The following is a 25,050-nucleotide window of genomic DNA, read 5'->3' as shown; positions in this document are numbered from 1 at the left end:
CTGAAAGCTATGTTGACCATTCAATTAAATGCTAAATGAAATTAAAATTTTAAAAATGGTTTCCTCAGAACCAGGCACTATTACTCTGGCTCCAAGCTGTATTTTCAAATGAAACTTTCTTCAATGACAAAATTATTTCAGAAATCTTTTCCTTTATTTAGAATATTGCACTGAACAACACACACACAAATAATACTTGACGTAAGTACATACCTAGGGTTTGTAGCATTATGGTTTCAAGTAAAACCAGTTCTTGAGTCTGTTGAAGGTAAGTCTGCCAGGTAAAAATAATAATATCAAAAAGTTAAATAAACATAACACAACTAGACCATGGGAATGTTAAATCTCCTAAGATTAAATCACAGATTCATTACAAACTCCAACAAAATCTTTGGAAATATGAAAATGAACTGAGGGTGACAGAAAAAACCTATTTTCTGTGATAAATTCAGTTACTTCTAATACAAGAAATGTTAAAGCAAAACAAAACAAAACCAATCTAAGGATAATAATACAAAAGGGGGTAGGTAAATTAACTAAAAAAAAAGAGATCTCCAGTCTGTAAGACAAAACTTTACCTAGGCATTGGCACATTGTCCCATGAAGAACAGGAAGCACCAATTCAAGAAAGATCAAATTGAAACTGGCCCTTAAACAAAAGGCTCATCAGCTCACTGCAGGATATTTCATGTTTTAATTCCTTGACTTCCACAGTTGGTCAGTGAGTTATTTTTTAGAATAACTTTCTCTCTCCAGAAAAGTAAAAATCAAAACAAACCCTCAAACCATTAGATTTAAAAAAGATTTTTTTTTAGCTATAAAACGCCAAAACAATGTACCGTACACCTGTAGGGACAAAAATAGAGACTCTTTTTCCTCAATTTCACTAAATTATTCAAATGTAATCACTCAGGGAAGAAAAGGTATGAAAAGTTTTCTCCCCTCTCATTCTTACATCATGACAAATGATTAGGGTGATAAGAAAACCATATTATATATAAATATTCATTTATGTAAGGACATACTGCTAAACTCAGAGTGAAAGCACCTTCAATTTTATTAATGCCCACTTTGAGAAGATCACTGAGCTTCATTTTAAAACATAGGCTTTTCTATTATTTAAACAATGCGCTAAGTAATTGCAAGAAATAATTCTGAGTTCGTAAAGTTAACAGAAACTACAAGAAATAATTTTAAATAATCTCATATTCACTATACTGAATGGCCACATTAATATTTTAGTCTCTTAAATCCAACATGTAGGATAAAAACTTGTCATTAATAGAATCAGATATATTTAATCTGGACCTTAAACTTGATCCAAATTGAACTAATACTGGTAGTCATTCAGTAGTTAAAAGTGCTTGATAAAGCAATTCAATTACATAGGAGTGCTAGAAAAAGGATTTCAAAAGCCCAGAATGCCATAGCTTCTGTTTTAAGATGTCAGAAGACTTAAAAATGGGGTTTTGAAACTAGGCCTATTGAAATGTTGATGAGGAACACGCTGTTTGGAAACTAGTATTATTCTGTTTTTTTCCCCTCCAGATACTTTAGGAAAATAAAAGTATTTTTGAAATGCCACTCATGTAAGCACAGTAAAATGCATCTTTATGTATCAAAGAAAAGCAGTAGTATATATGTATTGATAATAGAACACTTTTGTAAAAAGACTAATTACTGGTCTAGAGATAAATCCAGAGATTTTTCTATTCCTTCATTTGCTGACAATTTACAAAAATATCTATCTATGGTCTAAGGTGATATGATGTACCCTCTACGTGTATCACTGATCATGCTGTGAGAATGAATAAAACGTGAAACACTTAAAAAGTACCTTTGAATCAAGGACTTAAATGATTCAGAAAGATAAAAACCTTGCAAACATAACATGAAATGTATTTCTGTCAGATCACTTCCTGGTATTTACCTTCCTAAGTGATTACCTTCCTAAGAAATAAGCAGCAGGGGAAGGCAACACTAACTGAATTACATTTTTATTAGGTCTAAATGATGAAAAGGTTTCAAATTTATAAAGAAAACCCCAAACACCGAATTTTTACATACATCACATTTAGTATCCAGCAGTGGCTCTAGGGGATGAAGACAAGCATGTGCTACTTTGATAACATGTTCAAGTTTTCGAGCCTGTTCTTCTACTTTTGCAGCCAAGAATAATGCAGTAGGTGATATCATCTGCAGAAAAGACAAAATTTGGTGATTTAAAAACACATACATTTTGGGAACACCTTCTACTTTCTAAGGGGGGGGATGCAAAAAAGGAATGTAATGTTCACACTGTGAACTGAAGCTGGGCTATGACAAGATTGATATAAGTTTTTAGAAAGTTATTCATTAGATATAACTTGTTACTTCAGTCTATAAAATCTGTTTTACTTGCTTGCAAAGTAAAATCTAAAAAGTAGAAATCTAAAAGGAAAAGACTTACACTTTAAAGAAAGTTTAAATAACAATAATAGTGCACACTGGGGAGGTAGAGGCAAAAACTAAAGCAAAATAATAAAGCCAAAGCTCTTTAAAAAGAAAGGAAGGAAGAAAGTAAAGAAAAAAAGAAAGTGGGTAAAGTATAGTCAGATTTTCCCTCTTTTAAGGCAGTCCCCACTCACTGGTATTCTTTTAATCAGTGCTTCATTGTTTGGTTAAGAGCTATACCATCTTACTTAAGAGAGAAAAAGAAATCTCCAAGACAAAATAAGAGGATTCTGAACATGAAACTGCTACCTAATTTCTCTATTACTTCAATAAAGCAATATTAAAAGTACCTAAAAAATTCAGGGAATAAACATGTAAGACAAACCAATAGCGTAGAAACCTTGCCAATTGGAGATAAAGAAATCATCAATTTGTTTTAGCTTTAGTAAGTTATCTACTGGAAACAGAAATGTAAGAACATAGCACTATAGAGATATTGACTAAGAGAATACCATTTTGAGCAATTATTTATCCAAAAAGTTAGTACTAAACCAAATAATTGCTGAGTCAGAGAACTGGCATATGTTAAATTCTACTAACATTCTAAGATTCCATACAAGAAATCGGTCATGAAAGGATCATTTCTAAATGCCAAGATTCAGGTACATTATTTTTTAAGAGATGAACATCTAATTGCGTGGAGACGGGTAATCAATCCCTACACAGAAACAATGCCAAAAGAAGGACGGGAGGAGAACAGAGGGCAAAAATCCCATTACATGATTTGGGTAGTCAAAATAAAGACAAATCTTGATATAGGGAAGATGGACCCTTTCTTCTGACAGCTCTTCAAACAACTTACAAATATCACTCCTGAGACATAAAACTTAATCCTTGGATTTTGGTTTTGAAATGGGCCTTCTCTAATCCAACTGCATTTGCAGATAAGTAAATGGAGTAAAAATGACTTTATGAAGTTGTCTTACTACGTAAAAATCTTTAAAACAGACCTAAAATTAAGTGAGTTTGGCTCTAAACAATCAAAAATAATGTTACCTTAAATAGACTGAGTAAGTCCACCTTGGACTTTCAGTCTTTTAAAGACTGAATTTATTTCAGTCTTTTAAAATTAAAATGACAAGGAAGGATTAAAAAATTGAGAATGCTCAAAAAAGCAACTTATACTTAGTTTTCATGGATGTAGACTAAACTGATTTAATCAAGCAATACCAAAATTAGTCAGTATTCTTGAAATACCAGTTATATAGCAGTGATCCAGGGCAGGGGGGTTCCTAAGATGTAAAAAGTGTAAGATAACTTAGAATAGACAATTACCTTCCATCTGTTCTGTCATTTTTTTCTACATACTGAAAATTTCTTATGACTGTTATCTAGTTTGATTAATTCCTTTGCTATTTAACAGCTTACCTATCTCAAAAGATCACATCCTCCCAACTTCTGGAATCAGAGCGAAATGCTCTTCTTTATTCAATAGGAAACAGTACATTCCTCTGCCATTGTACTTACACTGTACTCTAAATTCTGGTTTATTGTATTTGCCTGCCCTACCAGTCTAGAAGAAGCTTGAACACAGAGACTAAATTATTCACTTGTGTTCCCATTATCTAGCATTGTGCAGCTGCTGTTCACAATACTTAATGAATGACATGTGGATAATCCATATAAAGGCACCAATATTAATTTCACAGTATTCCAAATATTATAAAAATCTAAGAGCCAATGCCAAGGTATGAAATCCAAGAACCAATAAAATGAATATACTTTCAGTTTCCCACAATCTTTCATTTATTATCTCATTCATGTCAAAAAGGGGAATGGCTATGCCAAAATTCAAATATTAGAACTATCTGTCAGAGAGTGAAGCATAGAGGCTCAAGTGAAAAGTCAAATTAGGCTGAACTTAATAAACTGTTTGCCTAACTGCCAGATAATTTCTCTTAACTTTCCTAAAAGGCACTTCTGAAAATCTCCAATGAGTTTTTCTTGGTAAAAATCTCTTAGGACTCCTAGTATCAGCTCCATCCTTTTCAGACTTTTTGTAAACCTTGATATCAAGAAGAACTTTTAAGTCACACAGTCCTTAACCTTAGAAGATAGTCTCAATGGACTCACAATACACGTACTAGTGAATGATTCTAAAATTCTACAAAAATTTAAAAAAAAAAAAAAAAAAAAGCATTAGAGGAGCTTAACATTGATCTTCAGGGTAGGTTCCTTGTTTATTTACCCACATGCCTAACAGAAGTCTTTCTGTTCTCCCTCTAAATAGCGTTCAAGTCTCATTCTCCTTCAGAGCAACACTAATAGCCAACACTCTTCCAAAGTTCCTGGTGAAATCCACTAACTCCACTCACATTTCCTCCTCTACTGCCTGCAAACATCTTACTCCATCAGGGCTGTAAAAACAAAACAAAACAAAACACCTTTTTAGATAAATACTTAGTGAATATCCATGTGAGGCTTTAATTTTAAGGATGACTAAGGAAGGTAATTAAACTAGGTACTACTGCTTTTTGTATGAAAAGCTGATTTTGTTGTATGGCTTACTAAAATGAAAATAACTCCAAAAGTTTAAGTAATGACAACATTTCTAGTTGGTCTGTGGCTTTTAAAGGTGAACACACTTCTGAAGGCAACAAACATTCGTTACCAAACTTGGTTCAAAGTCAAAGAATTTATACCAATATTGGAGTAAACACCTGGCTGGTTCACATGACCAATTACAAACTGAGATTCAGTTTACTGGGGACAGGGACCATGTACTATCCATCTTCTGTGCTCTGGTACCTAGTTTAATAAATTTTCTCAAGGTACTCTAACTAAAGATAATAAAAATTGATCTTTAAATAGTGTCCAGAGTTTGTCACTCTAGCAGATGTTCAAGTATTTCATGGGGATATTACATTCTCAAAACAAGACACATTTCTACAGAAATATACCATACAAATGATGGAAAGGGGGAGGTAGAGGTGATGAAGTCAGCTGTAGCATAGTAGTCAGACTGTCTCAGTGGAATCCTGGCTCTGTTATCTGACTAGCCTAGGCAAATTACTTATTTTCTTTGTGGTTCAGTTTCCGCATCTGTAAAATGGGAGAAATAGTATCTGCTTATAAAGCTGTGCTGAGGATGAAAGGAATCAATATATGTAAAGCACTTAGAATAGTGCCTCATAGTTAGTATGACTCAAATATTATTACTACATCGCTTCTCAGCCTTTTGGCTAAGAGTGAGTGTACTATGTTGCAAGATAAAACAATAGCTGTGTATTAAGACTCAAATATTATCATTACTATATTGCTTCTAGGCCTTTTGGCTAAGATTAAGTGTACTATGTTGCAAAATAAAACAGTTGTGTATTTTTACTGTTGATTTTAAATTTAAAAAGTGATTTAACATGCTCTTTAAAATTCCCTCCTTTCTTGCTCATCTTCTTCCTTGTACACACTCAGTTCTTTAAAGGGTTCACTGCAGTCCTAACAACTATTATAATAAACAGATTCAAATACTGAAATGACAACAACTGGTTTTACTTTAACGATTACACTTGTAACTCTTCTCTTCTCACTCCAATTGTTTTTCCACACTTCTCTTTTTCTATGCCTTTGTATGTTTTGATTTCTTCCTCTCAGTCTGACTCCCTCCCTTCTCTATCCTCCTCCAGCCCATTCCTGGCCACTGTCTTCCCCGCCTGCTCATGATGCTCTCGCTGCTGACACTCTTCACTCTCATTGCTGGCTTCAACCTTGATAGCCGGAGGCAAGGTCAGTTTGCATTAACAAAAAGCTTAGGTGATTGTTAAGTCACCGAAAATGGTTAGATCACCGTCAGTTTCAAATAAATCATTTTTGTCTTTATTCTTTAAGTAATTAATTTACTGCATAAACTTTGTGCATACATCTGTATTTAAGAAAAAGCCATAGTCATTTTGTTACTTTTCAATCTCCTAATCAAAAAAAAAAAGCCCTAACAGAAGCAAAGAACTCCAAGTCTGTTTTCTATTTGCTAATACATTGTCAAGAAGCTTGTTCTAATATATCTTTAGGGTTCATCTTTAGGTCCCACAGGCTGGTGAGGCTATTTCTCCCATATCCCTTAACTGTCCCAACACTCCCTGTCCCCTAAAACTAGAATTAACTATTTTCTGTGCCTTGAAGATGCTTCATTAACAAATATCCAACTAGTTCTAGGTATTGCAGCTTAGAATTTGGGACTATGACCATAGTTAAGGAAAAATGGTAATGGTGCAGCTTCAGCAAAGACTCACAGAAAAAGGATTCCAGAACAGAAAAAGAAACCTGCTACATTTCTGAATACTACACAAAGGAACAGTGAAGCTAGAAAAGCTCCCCTGAAGCACATCTACTTATTAAAGCTCTCAAAAGAGTTCGATAACAAGTATCTAGGTCATACAAAGACACTGTAAGAAAAAAATAAAGAGTTGTCCCTAAGCATCAAAAATCTTGCTAGAAAGACACACTTCAGGGACTTCCCTGGTGGCACAGTGGGTAAGAATCCACTTGCCAAGGCCAGGGACATACGTTCCATCCCTGGTCCGGAAGGATTTCACATGCCTGCAGCAACTAAGCCCTACAACTGCTGAGGCCTCGTGCTGCAACTTGGAGAAGGCAATGGCGCCCACTCCAGCACTCTTGCCTGGAGAATCCCATGGACGGAGGGGCCTGGTGGGCTGTGGTCCAGGGTCACACAGAGTCGGACACGACTGAAGCTACTTAGCAGCAGCAGCACCAGCGTGCTGCAACTACTGAAACCCATGCATCTAGAGCCTGTGCTCTGCAACAAGAGAAACGTCCACAAAAGCAATGAAGACCCAGAGCGGCCAAAACAGCAACAAAACAATTTCTTAAAAAAAAAATTCAACAAAAGGTACTGAGAAAATGGAATACTTGCATGAAAAAAAACGAGACCTTTACCTTATACTATATACAAAAATTAACTCACAATGGATCAAAGACCTAAATGTAAGAACTAAAACTATAAAACTTAGAAGATGATGGGAAAAACTTCTTAATTCTGGATTTGGCAATGATTACTTTGATATGACACCAAAAGCACAAGCAGCAAAAGAAAAATAGGTAATCTGCACATCAACAAAATTAAAAACTCTTGTGCATTAGGGAAAAAAGAGAAGTTGGCCTATAGAATAGGAGAAAATACTTGCAAATCATGTATCTGATAATGGATTAACATTTAGAGTATATGAAGAACTCACATAAAGTAACAACACCCAACTAAAATATGGACAAAGGACTTGAATAGATGTTTCCCCACAGAATACATATAAATGGCCAATAAACACATGAAAAGGTGTCCAACGTCAGTAGTCACCAGAAAATTGCAAATCAAACGTTCAATCACTTCACACCCATGAGGATGGTTATTATCAGAAAACCAGAAAAGAGTGAGCCTTAGAGGATGTGAAGCTAACATCTGTGTGCATTACTAGCTAGAATATGAGATGCTGCTGGTGCTGGGGAAAACAGGATGGCAGTTTCTCAAAACATTAAAACAGAATTACAATGTGATCCAGTAATTCTGTATCTGGGTACATACCCCAAAGTACTGATAGTAAGGAACTGAGCAATTTGTACACTCATGTTTATAATAGCTATACATCTGTCCAGTGACAGATTAAAATGGATCAACAAATTGTGATACAATTTGTGGTACATACTCAGCTTTAGCCAAGGAAGGGAATTATGACACATGTTACAACAAAGATGAATCCTGAAAACAGTATGTAAAGTGAAGTAAGCCAGACACAAAAGTTCAAATATTTGAAGAGTCTACTTATAAGAGGTACCAAAAAGAGTGAAATTCATAGACAAAGTAGAATGGTGGTTGCTGAGGGAAAGGAGAAATGTGAAGTTCGATTAATGAATGGTTTCAGTTTGTGAAGATAAAAAAGTTCTAGAGATGGATGGATGGTGGTGATGGCTACACAACCATGTGAATGTACTTAACGCCACTGAACTAATACACTTTAAAAATGGCTTAAATGTCACATTTATGCTATATTTTACCACAATTAAAAAACACCAAAAAGCTAACTCACCTCCGAACAGACATTAAAAAACCAATTTGTAACATAAAACCTAAGTAAAAAGGATATGAAACCACATATTCCAAGAGCACATCACACATCTGATCGTATCAACCTAGAACAGCCAAGACAAAAACGCACTGTACTGAGACTACTAAGTTTAAAGGGAAAAAAAAACTCCTGAGCTACTTAGGCAAAAAAAAAAAAGAAAGAAAATTAGACCACCACCCAAACTGCCAGCAATGCTTTATACCAGAAAAGAAAAAAGTTTACATAAATTTAAGATACTCAAGAAAAGAAAGCAAGAGCCAAGTACTTTACAGCCCCAAACCGACCTTGGGGATAAAGGGCACAAACTATTATCCTTCAAGAAATCAGACAATACTGTTTCCATGATCTTCAAGAGAACTTCAAACAAAATGACTCAGAGACTTCAACATAAGCACCAGAGGCTCAGACAGTAAAGAACCCGCATGCAATGCAGGAGACCTGGATTCCATCCCTGGGTCAGGAAGATCATCTGGAGGAGGAAATGGCAACCCACTCCAGTATTCCTGCCTGTAAAATTCCATGGACAAACGAGCCTGGTGGGTTACAGTTCATGGGGTCGCAAGGAGTAGGACCCAACTGAGTGACTAACGCTTTCAACTTTCAGTGAACAATACTTCCCTGGTGGCTCAGACGGAAAAGAATCTGCCTGCAATACGGGAGACCTGGGTTCAACCTCTAGGCTGGGAAGACCCCCTCGAGAAGGGAATGGCCACCTGCTCCAGTATTCTTGTCTGGAGAATTACATGGACAGAGGAGCCTGGACGGGCTATTGGGGTTGCAGAGGGTCGGACTGAGCGACCAATACTTTCACTTTCAAGTGAACAATACAAATAAAGTTACCTGCAGAACTAAGCATGAATGAAGATTAAAAGGAAGAGTACAAGATGAACCTGGAATGTCTTGCTATAACAAAATATTTGAGGAAACTATCCCAGATTATATGGGTATGGAATTATATATGCTCTGGCAATTCCTCTCCTGGGAAAATACAAGGGCAACCAAAATATGGTTCTGGTTTCAAAACACTTATGTAGAAACACAAAACCCACAGAAACGTTCACAGCGGTAACGTAACAGCCAAAAAGCAGGAACGGCACAAATTCCATCAGCTGGTGAATGTGCACACAAAATGCAGTACAATGGTGGTTCAGCATGAAAATAAACCAAGTACTGACACACAGCACAACACAGATGAACCCTGAAAACATCACGCACTAAGTGAAAGAGGTCAGTCATAAGGGAGCACAGACTGAATGATTTCATTTATAGCGACTGTCCAATAGGCTGGGGGGAAGAATGGGAAGAGATGGCTAAAGGATGTGGGGTTTCTTTCTGGGGTAATGACAATTTCTTAAATTGATGCACACAACTTCATGAACGTACACAAAAGCCACTGAATTGTACACTTTCAAAAGGTGAAACAGTGTGGGGATTTTATCTCAACAAAGGTGGTAAACACAGGGCAAGAATCAAGTATTTATTCTACCTTTCCCATATAAACTTGTACCAGCAAGTGTCCAAATAGTAGATGAATCACAGCATTTCACTATAAAAAATATTACAACTTAAAAATGAAGAAATGAGTTAAGAGTATCAATGAATTAAAGGATCGAGGCACTGAATATCAACAGCTGCCAACACCACAAAAAGAAACCAGACATTAGGAGTGTCCCGAATGAAGAATGTAATAGCACTGGCAGTCTTGCCAAAGGGATCTAACATGAGTCTGATCAAATTTCTGGACCCAACTGGCAATTTTCAGGGAATACAAGAACAAAGTACATCAAGTGAAATGCCGGGCAGGATGAAGCACAGCCGGAATCAAGATTGCCAGGGGAAATATCAAGAACCTTAGATATACACATGACACCACCCTTATGGCCGAAGGTGAAGAGGAACTAAAGAACCTCTTGATGAAGGTGAAAGAAAGTGAAAAAGCTGGCTTAAAACGAAAAATTCAAAAATCAAAGATCATGGCATCCGGTCCTGTCACTTCACAGCAAATAGATGGTGAAATTATGCTCACAGTGACAGACTATTTTCTTGGGCTCCAAACTCACTGCAGATGGTGACTGCAGCCATGAAATTATAAGATGCTTGCTCCTTGGAAGAAAAGCTATGACAAACCTTGTGTGTGTGTGTGTGTGTGTGTTAGTCGCTCAGTTGTGTCTGACTCTTTGCAACCCCATGTACTGCAACCCGTTAGGTTCCTCTATCCATGGGATTCTCCAGGCAAGAATACTGGAGTGGATTGCTGTTCCCCTCTCCAGAGCATCTTCCTGACCCAGGGATCGAACCCAGGTCTCCTGCATTGCAGGCAGATTCTTTACCATCTGAGCTACAGGGAAGATCTTGACAAACCTAGACAGTGTATTAAAAAGTAGAGACAACACTTTGCCGACAAAGGTCAGTGTAGTTAAAGCTATGGCTTTTCCAGTAGTCATGTACAGATGTGAGAATTGACTATAAAGAAGGCTGAGCGCCAAAGAATTGATGCTTTTGAACTGTGGTGTTGGAGAAGACTCTTGAGAGTCCCTTGGACTGCAAGGGGATCACACCAGTCAATCCTAAAAGAAACCACTAAGATTTCAAAGACATTTTATTCTAGCAGCTAAAGGAACTGAAATACATGCTGATTTAGCTCCCAGAAAATATGGCCATTGTACAAGTTATCGCTCAGTAGCCACCGGAGTGACTGATTCCAGGACCCTTCCACAGATTCCAAAACCCATGGATGCTCAAGTCATATAAAATGGCGTAGTATTGGCATATATCCTATCCACATCCTTCTCTATATTTTTAATCACTTCCAGATTACTTATAATACCTAATACAACACAACTCGTATGTAAATATTAAGAGCTGCTGGTGTGGGGTAAACACAAGTTTTGCTTTTTGGAAACGTTAAATTTTTCCCAAATAGTTTCAATCCACGGTTGGTTGAACCCACAGATGCAGAGGGCTGATTGTATAATGGATTATGAGACACAGAGGAGAAATAAAAATTAAAATGAACAATCTTCAACTTTAGCAGACACCAGTGTTACTTTAACAGTAAGAGAGAGGATCCCAGGTCTCACCACAAGTATCCTGATTACACAGGTCTAAGATACAGTTCACTAAAGCGTATTTTAAAGGAACATTTTGGTAATTCCCATGCAGGAAGCTGGTGAATCACAACTGGCACAATGCAAAAGTTTTATATGTACTGCTTTCAGTGATAAATGTCAAGGCTATGAAAAGATTCCTAACAACAGACACTTGAGGCAGAAATAGTGATAACTGCATGAACAATGGAGTCTAGATCTGGGTGAGATTTTTGCTTCTGTCACTCTGTTGCTGTGTGACTTCAGACAAAGTGTTTAACCTTTATGATTCTTTTCTTCCTTATTCGCAATAAGAGGGTAACCAACTTCAGATAAATATTTAAGAACAACACACCAAAATTAACCTAAGGAGGAAAAACAAACACAGAAGCCCAAGAAACTCTTCCCATGAAAACAGTAAATGAATATAGTAGACACTTATCTCCAGATAAAAGTAATGAAATAAAGCAAAATTAAAGGCTGGTATGTTTGAATAACAAAAAAAATTATGTCAAAAACCACCATAACAAAATTAGAAGACAAACTACTAAAATATTTGCTAACATGATAAGAAACTCACAAAAAGCTCAAATAAGAGGCTAAGGAACACATTAGTACGTCACAGAAAGGCAAACTAAATTTAAACTTTAAATTTTAGGAATATCAAAAATGTTTCCCTAAAGCCCTAAATTAGAAAAAGATCACAAATTTATCTTTGTTCTTAAGGTCCTTGAGGAATTACCAGATGAATAGGCAATTTCTTACTAGAACATATAAAATTCACCAAACACTCAAAATTAATCTAGTAAGGATAACATAGCTTTAGTCTCCTTAACTCTTTAGGTTAACCCATGGTTTTCTCAACCTTAGCACTACTGACGTTTTGTACCAGGTACCTCTTTGCTTTAGCGGGCAACCCTGTGCACTGTAAGATGTTTAGCAGCATCTCTGGCTTCTATTATTCACTACGTATCAGTAGTACCCCTTCCCCTAGTTGTGACAACCAGAATGTTTCCAAACATTGTTAAATGGGTGGTGGGCAAAACTGCCGCTGGCTGAGAACCACTAGGTAAATCTATACCATCCTTTTCTAGTGCCACCTTAAAAATTACTTCTCCAGAAACAGCCACATCTGTCCCCAACTAGGATCAGTCCAATTCTGTATGTTTTTATATTTGCTGCTATGTGCTGGATCCAATGCCTGTGAAAAAACAAACAAAAACCCTTTCTTTTGCTGATAAAGATACACACAAATGTTTGCACAAGCAAAAAGTATTTCTGAAAGGGCACACAAAAACAATGAACAGCAAATGGTGTAGGGCCAGGGGCTCAGACACTTAGATGGGAGGGAGGTTTATCATAACCCCTTTTCTACCATTTTCATTTAGCACGTGTCTGTTAATTTTCAAACAATAAAACACTTTAAATGTATCTAAAGGGGGAGAATGTATATAGAAGAAAATGTAGAAGAATTCATTCAACACACCTGTGAAGCAACAAGATTTGATCCATTCTGTTGACAAACCATTGATGAATATCTATCTCATGTGAGGTAATGGTGAATACAGTCAAAAAAGAAAAGAAATAAACAAACACCCCTTGTCCTTACAGTGCTTACCTTCCAGCCTGAATGCTGAGAGGTGGTAGTGGTGAATTTTTACATTTAACTTTATTCACATGCCTATGTTTGAGAGAAATTTATAGCTTTCACAATAAAAATTTAAACAAAACCCTTAGCTAACCAATTCTACCAAAATGTTGGTTTTCTTTCACAAATGTCAATTTTTTTTGGTGATTTGATGAGCAATTTGAGTATAAATAAGCAACAGTTAGTGTAAATTGGATGAAATCTACTGCTTAAAAAATCTTGCACCAGACTTGCCTGGTGGTCCAGTGGTTGAGACTCTGGCAGCCAATACAGAGGGGCCAGGTTTGATCCCTGGTCTGGGAACTAAGATTCTGCATATGACAGCCCTGCCCTGTCATCTTGAATACATTTTGATGCAAAGATTATTATTAAAAATCAGAATGGGAGAATGCTTTATTATAGGACAAACAATCAGGACTATGGGCAACTTTCTAGATAGTTATAAGAATGGCTTTCCTTTAAATCATTTCAGTCTTTACAGAGGAGGAAAAGAATGCAGAAAGAACATCTTTAAATTTTCAAGTGCTATCTATTGTCAAGAGCCAAGTCAACTGAGAACAATTAAGACTGAAAGCAAAAAGTGGTAATCATTTTTCAGCACAAGCAAATACAAGTTCCTTTATGCTTATCAGCTGACTAATTTTAGATCTATTTAATGAAACTCAGATATGACAGTGACGACACATTCTCAGAGGTCAAAAATCGTTAGTTCTGAATACTGTGCTTAACTAACCATGTATTTGATATCTTAAACTAAAATACATTTCAGTTTGGCATATTATAATGTTTCAATTGCTGCAGTTCAAGAAAGAGGCCAACAGAACTAAAGAAAGTAAGGAGAAGATTAAAATGACCCCATGAACTGGAGAAATGCTAGGAAACTAAACAATGACCAATAAAAATACTAAGAGTGTGCTCTTTACAACCTCATCTTAAGAGAACTCATGAGACTTAGAATTAATACAAGAAACAAGTGCATTGTAAGCTTGACTAACCAAACAAACTAATGAACAGAGTTCCTAGGAGAAGCTGAGTCAATATGTGCTCTATGGCTGACACAGGGGAGCATGCTCTCCCACAGGATATACTTTGGAGGCACTGTTGGTTCCAGGGCTTTTTTTTATACACTTTACTAGATTCATCTTGAGCTTGATCCAGCAAGGCCATTCTTCAATTACTAATCTTAATTACATAAATCTTACTGCATCTAGTGAGTAAAAGATAGATTTATGTAATTAGGTTACATATAAAACTCATTTCCTGCTGATAGCAAGCCAACCTTCTAAAAAGAGAAACCGACAATGATGAAAGACAGCACTGTTGACACTGATTTTTAACACAAGAGCAACTTGACCTTTAGGGGATTTTTTACTTTTAAATTTGTCAATGTGAGAAAAAATAAAGCCACATAAATATTATAATATAATGAAGGCATATTTATTATAAAATTGGATATATTTTGTCACTAACATCTTTAAATTTAAGCTTGTTATGGTTTAATTTACCAAATGGTGTTTAATTTACTTTGTAATGACTCACGCTTTTTTAAAGTTTACTATGACATTCCACTATAACTTTATAAGAAAACTTTTCCTAATAATGTGGCAGAATATGAATTTAAAAGTGACTCACATTCAATTTGAGACCACCCCCTTCACCCTAAAAGAATAGGAAAAAAGATAAAAGAGTGAGGCTGTGCAATTGTTGCAAGTGCACCAACACAAATATTAAAACCACTTTTGATATAACAGCAAAGGTAAAAAAGACAATGGTTAGAAATAAAGAGTGCAATTTACTTCTCAAAACAGAAACTAACATCAGATTTCAATTATTCTGCTAATAACAACTCCGTACAACACTGAGGTTTGCCTTTATACACACACAAGACAGAAAGTAGGGTAATAAAAATGAGTATTTTGGCTTTCTTATTAAATGACGGCATTTAAACAAAATAACAAGAGTTAGAATGCCAGCGACCTGGGCTTCACCAGTCAATTTAAAGTTACAGCTGTGAATTTTGGCTGTAAGCATTTGCTTTAAAGCATACCAAACAGGCCATAAAGACAAATTATGAAAGAGGGACGGTTCAAAACGAGAAGTGTTGTCTTGTAGTGAAATCACTACTGAAGTAGAAAAGCAAGCAAATGGCCATCTGCAGCCACACAAAGAACTTCCACAACTATTTTGTGATTCCTGCCAGTATTTTCCAGGGCTACTTAAGTCATATTTATATTAGTATTTATCAGTTCACTACTGCCTTAGAAGACAATTTAAATAACAATGCTATTTCTTTCAATCTAAATATTACTACCAAAAAGGTTTCCTCTCTCTTCCCAACACTATCACTGATCTAAGTACTATGCACAAGAAATAACTAGGGAAATAAAAACAGAACAAGAATCACACAGATTTAAAAGATGAAGAATAGAAGCTATGGAGACTGCAAGAGATCAAAATGTATATAAGAAATGTATATTGTGTTTAAGATAAACCTATATGCCAATCTGATAAACCAAGTCAGATTTACGATCAGAAGAGATTAATACAGGAATCAATCTAAAGTATGAAGCTTTTCCTTTCTTACAACTCAAAAAAAGAACCTTTTCAAAAACTGTTTTCTTAAAAGGTCTAATAACAATCAATGCGTGAAGTCTTCCATGGTCAATTTTTCCACACACCTTTCAGAGTTAACATTCTAAAATAATAGCTGTGAGCAAAAAACATGGTGAGAAATAAGGTAAAACATTTACCTTAGAGTTAAGTATTTCTAAATGATATGTAGTTTTCTTTGTTAACAGGTATAACACAGTACGCATATTTCTCTGAAAAGAGCACACATCCAACTGCCCTGTTTCATAATTTAAAATTGCAACTAAAAGCCACTACTCAATTTGTGACACACAAGATTTACAGCATATGTTCCAAATCAGTACCTTAGTACTGGAAGGTAAGATGTACTTCAAACTAATTATATACACACACAACAGTTTTGTCTGAAGCAAGACACATTCAAATTACCAAAAATTGAAGTAGACAACTAATGCTAAACTGTGATAAATAACGTTTGATAACTTGTGTTAACAAGTGAAATACTTTTGCTAAACATTACTTCTTTCAAAGGATTATTATAAAACAACGTTGCAATTAAACTAAGCCCAATTCACACTATTTCAAACAATATGCGTCCAGATGACGGCGTTTCCCCCATCACATTGTACATCACTATCTGAAACTGTTTAAATGTTGACTATAAAACTTAAATACATACAAATGTAATAAACACTCTTTGAGAAAAGAAATGCTTCTGATTTATCTCTCAGCTCAAAAGAGCCGGCAGAGCCTGACACAGCGCCTGGCAGCTTGTCATCCCAAATTAAACAACTAACAAACCAACGAACCAGAAACCGAGCATTTGAAGCAAAATGTTTATCAACCCATTCACCTTCACTGTTAACTTGGAACACTAAATACAGAAGCAAAATCCACGACCAACTCCTTCCTACTTATTGATTGACCCTTAAAATTTGGTTGCAGTAAAAACAAACAATAATATAGTACAATAAAATAGTACTTACATATCTACTGAATTTGGTGAAAGAATGGTGCATGTAAAACCTGTGCATATAAACAATCGCAGTGTTTATTGTAAGCTGAGAGCTGGAACGTAACATTTAGGAAATATTGGAGAAAAACAAGATCTCTTTCCACAACAATTTTGAAGGAAAATATCCAATCTACGGTCCTTTCCAACGCCACCCGTTCACTCAAAACCAAATCCCCCAAAGTAAATAAATAAATAAATAAATACCCACAGGATGGTAGGGTGGGGGCTGGCGGTTATAAAAGGCTCCACACCGAAATGGCAATACTAACAGTAACAACAAATGCCTAGCATTTCGCTCTAACATTGAAATTCAACGAGCCCAGGAAGGATCGATCAATGGCTACGGCTGACTAAACCCCAAATCAGAGTTGAAACACGCGCGCGCACACCCACACAAAACCTTGTCAAGAATGTAAAGACCTCTCGTGCGGTCCCAAGGTACGAGAACCGCCATCAAATTCGCGAGGAGAGCTAGCTCTCAAGCCCTTCTCAGAGGAGAAGTCGAAGCAACCTACTCTTTTCTGCGATAATCCCTAAAAGTCCCCTCTCGTCTGGGCGGCACTCCCATCCCCCGCCACCACCACGCGCGGCCCCAAACAGATTACACAACGCAGCCTCCCGGCCCGCATTCCCGGTCTCCCCTCCTCCTCCACCCCTCCGCCGGTCGCTCGCGGCCTTCCGAACCCGAACCTGCCTTCCCTTACTGCGCGGCCGAGGCCCAGCCAAAGGCAGAGGCGACGGCGCCATGTTCGCGGGGCACCAGGCCCGGCGACCGGGCGAGTAGTGAGAGGGACAGGGCGTGAGCGGCGGAAGGCCAAGAATGAGAAAGGATACACATTGAGACGCTGTCCCATTTCCTGGATGAGGTTGGCCGCCTGCTGGCGGTACGAGAGCTCTTTATCCGCCTCCACTCCGCAGCGACGGCTCGGCGTGTTCTCCAGCTGTTCCCGAGTAAAGAACCAGCGAGAAGAAGCTCCACGGCCCGACGCCATGACACTTCCTCCTCCGCCCGCTCCCTCACCCACCCCCCGCCCCTCCGGGCTCGCAGACTCCCCGCCAAGGCCGCGCGACCCCGCCCCACTCCGCTCGCCGTAGACCAGGCACCGCCCCTTTTCACCCCCGTCGCCGCGCGTGCGCGTGCGCGGGGACCGCCCTATCGGCTCACCCAAGCCTTTTGCTTTCTCTTTCCTGCCTCCATCCTCGCTCTCGCGCACAGGACCACAATGCTCCGCGCCGCTTGTCATTTGGAGGCGCCCGCAGGTGGGGGTCGGCTGGAAGGAAAAGGTCGGCGCGGTGCATGCCGGGTCTAGGATTGACTGGGCTAAAGGCGTGGTGGAGAGGAAGGGAGAGACTGGTTTCGGATCGGGTGACGAGAAAGGCGGGCACGCGGCTGCGCCCTGTGTCCTGGGCGTGATCTCTCAAATCCCGGCGATGCTGGAATCTGGAGTCTGGCGGCGCTTTAAAAAAAAAAAAGAACCTTCCTGTGTCGCAGTCGCGCGGCACATCCTCTGTTTTTCTCAGCGTCTGTCTGCGCAGTATCGTAGGCTTCCTACTCTCAAGTGGTAGGCGGATAGCCTTCGCCTAACGCGTGGCCCTGGCAGGGACCTACCTGGGAAAGGGTGCAGAAGAAATGACGCTCTACGTTTGTGCTTCTCTTCAGTAGCACATTTTCTTGTTTGAATTTCTACATTTTCTTGTTTGAATTCCACGACTACGCAGGCCGAGGGTTTATTTTAATTGCCTGCCAAAGGTTATCCAATTAGCAATCAGAGTAGCTGGTTTCCAAATTAGGTTTCGAGTCTGTATCGGTAGTGGTTTTTTAAAAATCTGTGATTTTAAAGAGAAGTTTGAAGAGAAGCAGATGTTGTAAAAACAACTGAGGAAAAAAAATTATCAGTGTTGAATATGGTAACACTATTCATTAACCCTTTCTCCTGTCCCTGCAAGAAAATTCCGCGGAGCTCCACCCTGGGAGTGAGTGTGTCTCTGGCTTTGAGCCAACGCCTACTGTGTGTGAATACTTTTCTGAGTTTTAAATTTTTGTTGTTAAGTTGCTAAGTCCTGCCCGACTTTGGCTACCTCTTGAACGGTTAATTCACCAGGCTCCTATTTGCCAAAGATTAGAGCACAGGAAGACATATTTCTAAAGGCAACTGGTACTTTCATTGAGTTCTTGGTTAAATTTCCAGGCTTTTCCATCGTTTTGGGGCTCCGATGCTCAGTGTACTCATGTGTCTTGGCTTTGCCTGCCCCCCGTCACACACAGTATTGAGGTATTTTGGTAGTCACCTGTCGTGAACAGTTGTCTAAATAACTTACTTTCTTACCTACCTTGCCTCACATCTTAGGCTGCTTAGTAGTTCCAGGGCAGATCGACTGAAAGCAACACTTGAAAAGTGTCTACCTTGAACGCTCATTCAAGATAAAAGTTCTAACAAACTAGGAATGTAAGAGAACTTCTGCAACTTAGTCAAGTTAATACAACCTTAGAGCTAGCATCATGCTTAATGGTGAGAAACTTTCCTACTAAAGCATGACTCCTGTCTCATCGCTCCTTTCAAAGTTGTCCTAGAAGTCCTGTAAGAAAAGGAAATCAAAGCTAAGCAGATCGGGAAGAAAGAGAGCTGATGGAAACTTCTATTCACTTTTGTTCAATTTTGATTGGCAAAAAGCTTCAGAATCATGTAAGCTAAGCAAATATGAAGTTGGTATTTATTTTAATTAAATTCATCTTAAGTAATTGAATATATATATTTTAAATGGAAGTATAGTTGATTTATGATATCAACTATAGTTGATTAGTTGGTTAGTTGATTAGTTTCAAGTGTCCATCACTTGATGAGTGATTCAGCTATATATTGGCCAAAATATTTGTTCAGGTCTTCCCATAAGATATTATGGAAAAGCCTGAATGAACAAACTTTGGTCTATCCAATTACATTTAAATAAATAAATATTTATTTATGTATGTATGTATTTATCTTGGGCCTCCCAGGTGGCTCAGTGGTAAAGAATCTGCCTGCCAATGCAGGAGACATGGGTTTGATCTTTAGGTCAGGAAGATCCTCTGGAGAAGGGCATGGCAACCCACTCCAGTATTCTTGCCAGGGAAATCACATGGACAGAGGAGACTGGCGGGCTACAGTCCCTGGGGCTACAAAAGAGTCCTAAGTAAAATATGATGTTGCAACTAAACAACAACAACATTTTATTTGTATATAATATTTTATTTCTATGTATATATTCATTTTCATATTATTTTCCCTTATAGGGTATTACAAAATATTGAATAGAGTTCCTGTGCTATACAGTAGGTCCTTGTTGGTGATCTATTTAGTATACAGCAGTGCATATGTGTCAATCCCCATCTCCCAATCTATCCCTCTCCCCTTCGGTAACCATAGTTTGTTTTCTATGTCTGTGACTTTGTTTTGTAAATTCATTTGTATCATTCTTTTAGATGAATATAGGTGTAAGTTTTCTGGTTGGGTAATAAATATTGGGTTGAATGAGAACTGGCTTCCTTTTTAGGGGAGATAGAAAATTTGGAGAAGGGTCCAGTCCAAGAAAGAGAAATACTTGGGTGTCCTATGAAGAGTTGTTCTTTGGAATCTGGTGGTGGTGGGATTTTTTTTTCCCCCCCATGGGTATGTTTTGGAGAAGTACATATACTAGATAAGATGGGAGAGAAAAGCCTAAAAGGGGGATTTTCTTGAGAGACTTTTGAGATTTTGGGTGTGATAAGTGCTGTTTTAGGGCCAGAAGGGTCTTTTCAAATTTCAACTAGTTATATCCTAATTAAAAACCTCACAGCCTTTTGATAGATAAAATTCCTCAAACCAACATATGGCCCCATGTGATCTTGTCTCTTTGTACCATGAATGTCTTGCTTTCTCACCTCTAGCCCCAGTGGTATCCTTTCCTGCTGTGTTCTCTCCTACCATAAGGCTTTCATCTATGCTCTTCCCTCTGTTCTCTTCCCTTTCTTCTTTGCCTCTTTACCTTTTAGTTGTCTGCTCTTCAAAACCCAGCTGAATCAACAGTTCTGAAAATTCTCTCCCCAACTCTAATGGGCTCATGTCCCATTATTTTAAGCTCTCTATACACTGTGTGTGTCTCCTTCTTAGCTCTTGTCACAGTAGCAGTTTTACATTAATTTGTTACTTGTTTGATACCTGTCTCCCTAACTAGATTATAAGGGCAGTTGAGGGCAGGAACCATGTTTGTTTTTACTTACATTATCCCAGCACCTAGTGTACATACTGGACCCTCAGTAAATACTGTTGAATGCAAGTTTCTGCTCTCAAGGAAGTTCCAGTCTAGTGGAAAGATAGTAATTGCAATTCAAATTGAGAAGTGTCTGCTGTTAGCAATATCAGTACAACTTTTAAAAGGGGAAGATACTGATTAATGAATCTCAAAGCCTAGAAACCATCATTCTAGGTCCTGAGGAATTTTAAAGAGAGCTAGAGAAAGAGCAATGCTATTAGATACATACTTGGAAAATTTTCTCTGGCTGTAGGGTGAAAGATGGATTATGCCAGACTAAGCCAAGAAGCAGGAATATACATAAGAGATAATGTCAATAATCTTGATGAGAGTTGAGGACCCAAATCTAGTTGGAAGCATTAGGGAAGACAGAATAGATAAGAAGTGAAAGATATAAAAATGGCAGAATCTATTGGACTTAATGTCAGGTTTGATATGGGTGAAGGAGAAAATTTAAGAGACTGGGTGATGCTATTGATCAGAATTGGGACTATAGGAAGTGGAACTATTTTGAGATGAAGGGATTGAGTTATATTGAGAGCATATGATTCTGCTCCCAAGTACCAAGTACCAACGTATTGAAAAGATTTTTTAAAAACTTTAGTTTTGGCTGCACTGGGCCTTTGTTGTTGTGCGTGGGCTTTCTCTAGTTGTGGCAAGCGGGGGCCCCTCTTTGTTGGGGTGCATGGGCTTCTCATTGTGGTGACTTCTCTTGTTGTGGAGCACAAGCTCTAAGGTGCAAGGGCTTCAGTAGTTGTGACTCATGGGCCTAGGTGCTCCGAAGCATTGAGATCTCTCCGGACTAGGGATCCAACGTGTGTCCCCTGCATTGCAAGACAGATTCTTAGCCCCTGGACCAGTAAAGAAGCCTAGTACCATAGTGTTTATATTTTTTCTTTTTCAATGCCTAAAGCTATTAGGCCTTCTTGAAACATTGTCTCCCCCTTACTTCTGACTACATTTTTTCTGGTTTTCTTCCTACCTCACTGGACACTATTTAGTTTCCAGTGCTGGTGAATCCTAGTAATTAGTCTTGGGTTCTTTTGGTTCTCTGCTTTACTTTTTCTGGTAGTGATTTCATCCAGTCTTATTTCTTTAAATACTTTGTATACACTGATGGCCTCTTCCCAACTTCCCTCTTTAACTCCCCAAAACAGTGTACCTAACTGCTTATGGACATTGCTACTTAAATGTCTAAGACACATCTGAAATATACTAAGTGCAACAGCAGAGCTATTGCTTCTCTTTCTTCCCAAACCTGTTTTTGTCAGTCTTCCTCACAATGGTAAAATAAATCAACCCAGATGCTCAAGTGAAAAAAACTAGGAGTCAAGGCATCTGTCTAAAGTATGGATGAGTTTAGTAGCCTTAGCTACATTTCAGAGGCTAAATGTCCCCAGAATTATTGCACAGAAAGGACATCATTAGAAAGCCCTTCTTTATATTCAGATTAAAGAGGAAGTTTCTCATCTTTTCTAGTGTCTGCGCAGTCTCGCTTTATCTTGGAGTTAAATCTTTGATCAAATCTATGTTGGAGTTACCCTTATATGTGATATGACAAATGAACCTAATTTTATTGTAGCATTATTTGTAATTGCAAAATATTGGAAATTACATATAATGTCCAAATGTAAGAGACTGAACAAACTGTGGTGCACACACACAGACACCTGGGAATCAGCCTTGATTTTTTTCCTTCCCATTTGCCCTTGTCTTCACATTTATCAAGTGCTGTTGCTTCTCCCTACAACCCCATGTCACTGTTCCCGTTCTGCTACTCTTGCCCAAGTCACCATCATTTCTTGACACCTTAAAATAATTCTCTACAGAGCTTTTAATGTGTTTTTTTAAAAAACAAAAGACAGAGCATGTCACAAACCTCTTTTAAAAACTTCACTGGCTTCATAAAAAACTTAATATAAAAATCTAAACTCTAGACCACAGCTTACTTATCTGGCCAGCTTTTCAGCTTCATGCCTGTTTCTCCCTTCTCACAAGCTCTTCCCCAGCTCTTTTCTGCCTCAGAGCCATTGCTGCTCTAGCCCTTCCCTGGAAGACTCTTCTCCATGGCCATTTCTTTCTGTTACTCAAGTCTTAGTTCAAAGTACTCTTTAAACAGGTGTTCTTTGGCCCTACAACTTAATGTTTTATCTCCCATCCTTCCGTGAGTCATTCTATACATCTTCTTGTTTTAATTTCTGCATAATGATTATCAGTATAAGAAAAGTTTCCTCCCTCCCTTCTTTCCTTCTCTCCCTCTTCCTTCCCTCTTGCTCTCCATTTCTCCTTTCTTTGTCCTCCCTCCTTTATTTATTTATAGTTTCTTACCCTCCAGGTTGTATGTTTCATCAGAGAACACATTTTATCCTTTTTGTTAACTTCTATGTCCCCAGTATGTGGAACTGCCTTACAATCCTGGCATATCACATAAATACTCTGTGAATATGAGTATACCCCACATCTATTTAAATTATGTATTTATCTATACGTTAAAATTACATTGAATGAGATGATCAGGTTACTTTTCATAATAAAGCAGTCATCAAACACTGTGTTCAGTTCAGTTGCTCATTCGTGTCCAACTCTTTGCGACCCCATGAATCGTAGCACATCAGGCCTCCCTGTCCATCACCAACTCCCGGAGTTGACTCAAACTCATGTCTACTGAGTTGGTGATGCCATCCAGCCATCTCATCCTCTGTTGTCCCCTTCTCCTCCTGCCCCCAATCCCTCCTAGCATAAGGGTCTTTTCCAATGAGTCAACTCTTCGCATGAGGTGGCCAAAGTATTGGAGTTTCAGCTTCAGCATCAGTCCTTTCAGTGAACACCCAGGACTGATCTCCTTCAGGATGGACTGGTTGGATCTCCTTGCAGTCAAAGGGACTCTCAAGAGTCTTCTCCAATACCACAGTTCAAAAGCATCAATTTTTCAGTGCTCAGCTTTCTTCACAGTCCAACTCTCACATCCATACATGACGACTGGAAAAACCATAGCCTTGACGAGATGGACCTTTGTTGGCAAAGTAATGTCTCTGCTTTTTAATATGCTATCTAGGTTGGTCATAACTTTCCTTCCAAGGAGTAAGCGTCTTTTAATTTCATGGCTGCAATCACCATCTGCAGTGATTTTGGTGCACAAATACAGAATATTTAAAAAGAAACAAGACATTTTCCCCCAAAGAATGGGGAGGTAAAAAATAATAACATATGCTTCATGTTGCTGTTTGACTCAACTTTGTCTTTTAAAGCAGATTGGAGTAACAAGCAAAGTGTTGGGTGGGTAAAGTCTTAGCAACAGGAGGAGCAGGAAAGAGACGGAGTTATAGACTAAAATAAAGAAAATAATAGGATGGGTGTAATTTAGCAAAGATTAAATCAGTACAAACTACTTGTCATCCTCAACTCTTGACTTATAGGAGGGAAAAGAAGTATGAATGAATCAAGAGGATGGGACTTCCCTGGCGGTCCAGTGGTTAAGACTGTGTTTCCTTCCACTGCAGGGGGCATGGATTCAATCCCTTGTCTGGGAACTAAGATCCCCATGCCACGGCAAGGCTAAAAAACCCCACACACAAACAAAAAACAAGCCAGAAAACCACCAATTAGAGCAAGTGGGTAATTTTGAACAATTATGTTTTAGAATTCAGCCAGAGGTACCTGAGCCACAGATGTTCATCATCCCTCCCAGATCCAAGTTCATCTTCAGCAGACCAGGTGGAAAGAAGAGAAATGCAGTGAGTGTGACAGACTGCCCTGGTATTGCCCTGCTCACCCTCCACAGCTTGCCTTATTCATCTTTATAGACTCAGCTCGAGTTCCAGCTTCTGTGAAGATGTGCCCAAAAGTTGGAATCAAATGAATTTTTCTTAACTGAAA

General features: G+C 38.2%; 1 protein-coding gene across 6 annotated transcripts in view; it reads right to left on the bottom strand.

Moving 5' to 3' along the window:
* The window catches only part of CCNT2 (cyclin T2), a 32,333-nt gene extending 14,389 nt beyond the window's left edge, over positions 1 to 17,944 (bottom strand). For 3 of the 6 annotated variants that reach the window (XR_006273104.1, XM_043487534.1, XM_043487536.1), the window contains exons 1-4: positions 17,740 to 17,943; positions 16,877 to 16,958; positions 2,068 to 2,196; positions 214 to 274 (exon numbers count right to left, since the gene is read on the bottom strand). Coding sequence is in view for 5 of the 6 variants with exons in the window: in XM_043487534.1 (XP_043343469.1) it covers positions 214 to 274; positions 2,068 to 2,196; positions 16,877 to 16,958; positions 17,740 to 17,897 (430 nt within the window). In the remaining variant the exon portion in view is untranslated. Of the gene's footprint in view, positions 1 to 213; positions 275 to 2,067; positions 2,197 to 4,808; positions 6,843 to 14,933; positions 14,961 to 16,876; positions 16,959 to 17,739 lie in introns of those variants that run through there. The other 3 variants (XM_043487533.1, XM_043487535.1, XM_043487537.1) reach the window with 3 other exon arrangements.
* Between the last annotated feature and the right edge of the window lie 7,106 nt (positions 17,945 to 25,050).

This window comes from Cervus canadensis, chromosome 15 (assembly GCF_019320065.1).
Source record: "Cervus canadensis isolate Bull #8, Minnesota chromosome 15, ASM1932006v1, whole genome shotgun sequence".
NCBI lineage: Eukaryota > Metazoa > Chordata > Mammalia > Artiodactyla > Cervidae > Cervus > Cervus canadensis.
Note: the sequence above shows the minus strand (reverse complement) of the source record. Positions and strands in the feature narration are given on the sequence as shown.